At 36.2% G+C, this 4647-nt stretch overlaps 1 protein-coding gene across 1 annotated transcript; it reads left to right on the top strand.

Annotated features, from left to right (window-relative positions):
• The first annotated feature begins 1009 nt into the window (after positions 1–1009).
• On the top strand, positions 1010–3671 carry LOC143614510 (ATP sulfurylase 1, chloroplastic-like). Its single transcript, XM_077087928.1, has 5 exons — positions 1010–1612; positions 2449–2854; positions 2948–3208; positions 3315–3401; positions 3500–3671. The coding sequence occupies exons 1-5, from the start codon at positions 1095–1097 to the stop codon at positions 3635–3637; spliced, it is 1410 nt and encodes a 469-aa protein (XP_076944043.1). The 5' UTR covers positions 1010–1094; the 3' UTR covers positions 3638–3671.
• The last annotated feature ends 976 nt before the right edge of the window (positions 3672–4647 follow it).

Below are 4647 nucleotides of genomic sequence, written 5' to 3'. Positions count from 1 at the left end.
CCCTAATTCGAGTTCAACACGTATCGATGTTTGGACGTTTTGCTTCAATTTTAAACAGGAATATGCATGTTTGACCTAAGGTAATACAAGTGATTTCAAAGGAAGAGACTAAAGGAGTCTTCATATCATCACCTAAGCATAAAGTGAATAAAACATCATTGTCAATACTAAAGAAACTAAAATAATTCAGCACGAACATGGCAAGTGGGTTCGTGCTATTGACCACTAAAATCACAATTATTTTAACAAAGGAAAAGCCGTGATTTTTTTGTTCTATGATTTCTCAAATCTTACATACTTTTCAAATCAAGTTTATCTTATATATTAATTTTCCTCTTTTTTTACCTATCATTATATTTTCTTTTTCTATTTTACCTATTATTATAATCATACTTTATTAAACACTTCAAAAGTTATTTTTAGGGCCAATATCATATTAAAAGTGTACTACATACACTTGTCAACAATACATGTACATGTAAAAACAATTAATTTCCAAAATAAAAATAATAATACAACAAATAAGTCACTCAACCTGATTTTACTACTTTTTCTGAACGGCGAACGAAAATTTAAATATAATAAACAAAAAAAAAACAGATATACAACCGAACAGAACTAGCAAGTGACTAGCTTACAACCCAAACAAACATCACAAAACAAATAAACCCTTATATACATCTTGAATGTACATATAAAAAATATAAATTAAAATTGTTTTTCGATAACTCAATATAAATGTTTTTTCATTTTTGTAACTATGTGTATTATATATTTTTTTTATAAAAGGATACAAATCACAAGTGCCCTTTAGGCATTATGAAAATACACACATAAAGTACATCTCAATATATATTTACTTATAACCAAACAAAAAAATGCACAAAAAGTAATAAAAACAAAATCCAAAACGTGTAATAAGCATTAAAAAAACCAAAAACTGTACAAAACAGACCAAAGTGTCCAGGTTCATCCTCCCAACCACTTGCCTATATTAACCCCATCACCCCAAACTCCAATAACTCACAAGGCCGTTATTTACTGACTCAACTCAACAACCTAAGTACAACTGTACGAGGTACAAGATTCCACCAATGGTGGCCATGTCCTCCCTTCAACTCAAAACCCCAATCCAATCAACCCCATTTCCCAAATCCAACACACTCACTCTCTCAAATGTCTCATTCCAACCAACCCGCAACCGGTCTGGAATAAAATACACCAGGAATTCAAATAAAACATTCCAGATCGGTTGCGGGTTGATAGAGCCCGATGGGGGCAAGCTCGTGGAGCTTGTGGTTCCCGAGCTCCATCGGGATGTTAAGAAAAGGGAGGCAATGGAGTTGCCGAAGATTAAAGCGTCGAATATAGATTTGGAATGGGTTCATGTGTTAAGCGAAGGATGGGCTAGTCCGTTAACCGGGTTCATGAGGGAATCCGAGTTCCTCCAAACTCTTCATTTCAACTCCATCCGGTTAGAAGATGGGTCGGTTGTTAATATGTCGTTGCCGATTGTGTTGGACATTGATGATGCGCAGAAGAATCGGATCGGCGGGTCGACTGCTGTTGCGCTCATTGATGCTTCGGATAATCCGGTTGCTATTTTGAATAAGTAAGATTATTTTTTTTTTAAATTTTTTAGTTTGTTTGTTATTGCTCATTTGTTCTGATATGATTGTTGATGAATTAGAGTACGGTTTATAATCCGGTCGGGTCCATGATTTGGGTTTCGGTTCATGATTTGGTTTTGGGTTTATGATTTGGGTTTTGGGTTTATGGTTTGGGTTCGCGATTAGAGTTTTGGGTTTAAGGTTTGGGTTCACGATTAGTGTTATGGGTCTGAGGTTAATGGTTCATGATTTGGGTTTAGGGCTTAAGGTTTTGTTTCGCAATTTGGGTTTTGGGTTTAAGGTTTTGGTCACGATTTGGGGTTTAAGGTTTTGGATCACGTTTTCGGTTTTGGGTTTATGATTTGGGTTTAAGTTTTTGGTTTGCGGTTTGGGTTTAAAGATATGGCTCACGACTTGGGTTTTGGGTTCGGGTTCATGATTTGGTTATAAGGTTTTGGGTTTAAAGTTTTGGATCATGTTTTGGGTTTAAGTTTTTGGTTTACGTTTTGGGTTTAATGGTCCGGTTCATGATTTGGGTTTTGGGTTTAAGGTTTTGGTTCACGATTTTGGTTTTGAGTTTTGGGTTGAAGTACACGATTTGGGTTTCGGGTTTAGGATTTAAGATTCACCGAAGATTCAAAGCATATAACTTTTAGTATGGGTTGGTGGATTGGGTTGACCCGTAACTTCTATAACTAGATATATTACAATTACAATATAAAACGAACTTTTTAAATATAGTTACATTTTAAAAGTATTTTGTTTGTTACACTACAACTACTTATGCAATCAACAAGCAATATTAACTTTCTTTTGGTCTTATGTTATAATTTTCCAGCATCGAAATCTACAAGCATAACAAAGAAGAACGGATTGCAAGAACCTGGGGCACAACTGCCCCAGGTCTCCCATACGCTGAAGAAGCCATAACGGGTGCAGGCGATTGGCTAATCGGTGGTGACCTTGAAGTTATCCAACCAATCAAATACAACGATGGACTTGACCAGTACAGACTATCCCCATCACAACTTCGTGCAGAATTTGAAAAACGAAACGCAGACGCAGTATTTGCATTCCAGCTCAGAAACCCGGTTCACAATGGTCACGCTTTATTAATGACTGACACGAGGTCCAGGCTTCTTGAAATGGGTTACAAAAACCCGGTCCTTTTACTTCATCCGTTAGGTGGTTTCACAAAAGCAGACGATGTTCCACTTAGTTGGCGTATGAAACAACATCAAAAGGTTAGCAAATTGTTTTTTTTTTTAATTTTTTTAAAAAAATGTTTTATGTAATCGTGTTGATAATTTTGAAACGGTTTTGATGAATATGATCAGGTGCTTGAAGCTGGTGTACTTGATCCTGAAAACACGGTGGTGTCAATATTTCCGTCTCCAATGCACTATGCAGGCCCGACTGAAGTGCAGTGGCATGCTAAGGCCCGGATCAATGCAGGTGCTAACTTTTACATAGTGGGCCGTGATCCAGCTGGCATGGGTCACCCGGTTGAGAAACGAGATCTTTATGATGCTGATCATGGTAAAAAAGTGCTTAGCATGGCGCCTGGGCTTGAACGGTTAAACATTCTTCCTTTTAAGGTACTTAGTTTTTAATGTTGATACTAATTCTGATACTCTGGTTATTTGACTATTATTGTATTTTATAAGACAAACAATTGAGTTAACTCGTGATTGTGAATTCCAGGTGGCGGCGTATGATAAGACGCAGCAAAAGATGGAATTCTTTGATCCGTCTAGAGCTCAGGATTTCCTCTTCATCTCGGGTACCAAGGTATATATATTTACAACGAAACGACACTTGTTTTTAACTGAATATTCGTTTATATTTTGTTGTATGCTTACAACTGATTTTTCGTTTATGTGTAACAGATGCGAACGCTTGCAAAGAACAGGGAAAACCCGCCAGACGGGTTCATGTGTCCTGGTGGTTGGGAAGTTTTGGTTGAATACTATGATAGTTTAGCTGCAAGTGACACTGGTAGGGTCCCTGAACACGTCCCTTCTTGAGTTGTTTTGACACACGAGCACAAATGCGAACGGTTCAGTCATTGAACCAGAAGGTATCCGCTTCATTGGCCAATATGTCCGGAAATATTGACTTGTATGAATATACCAATGTTCAAAATTGTTTTATGGTATGGAGTTGGATTGTTTTGAACTTTTGATGATTGCTACTTATCCAAATAAGTTGAGGCAGTTGTGTAATTGCCTCCATGTATAAATGATGTGCTGGTTCTTGTGCACATTGTAACATATTTTCGTGCCTTAATTAACACGTATATATACTTGTTGGGTTTGAAACACCTTTTGTGTGTGATGTGTTACCCTTGATGAGATAGGGGAGTTTGGTTGGCGTAACGAAAAGTTTTGGACCAAACCGTTAACAAAAAAATGTATCTGTAAAGACATGGGTTGTGAAGATGGATCCTTAAGTTTTTCTTTAATCCATAAAATCTTACTAATATATATATATATATATATATATATATATATATATATATTTGTAAAGGATTCAAACAATCATAATACATATATATTGTTGCTTTAACCTTTATTGTGCTATTAATTTTTTCAGCTTTTTTTTTCATAAACCTTTGGATATTCAAAAGGTAAAAGGTTTTATATTCTCGAAACCTTCCATTTTATTAACTTTCTGTGAACCAAACATTATAACTCTGCGCTGAAAACACTGGATCAAACCACTAAAACTGAATCATTTTTATCGGTTCGACTGAATCAACCGATTCAGTTTAGTATTTCCAAAACCTTACTCAACATTTTGGCCTAGAAACCTTGTTAACATTGGTCAAACAGCACCATAAGGCATAAACATCCCTAGTGCTAAGGTATTCCTTTTTATGTCACTCTTTTAACATCTCCAATATGCATATTCGGCATCTTTCCAATATCACCCATCTAGTATGTCATTGGGTGCATGAGTATCTACTTATGGACATTGATCATAGGCTTTGCACTTTAACCAATATCAGACATTGAAGAAACACTAGGTGACCCCG

This window comes from Bidens hawaiensis, unplaced genomic scaffold, assembly GCF_021521415.1.
Source record: "Bidens hawaiensis isolate Kalapana, Puna unplaced genomic scaffold, B.hawaiensis_p1.1 tig00040114_1, whole genome shotgun sequence".
NCBI lineage: Eukaryota > Viridiplantae > Streptophyta > Magnoliopsida > Asterales > Asteraceae > Bidens > Bidens hawaiensis.
This window is presented reverse-complemented; position numbering and strand designations above follow the sequence as displayed.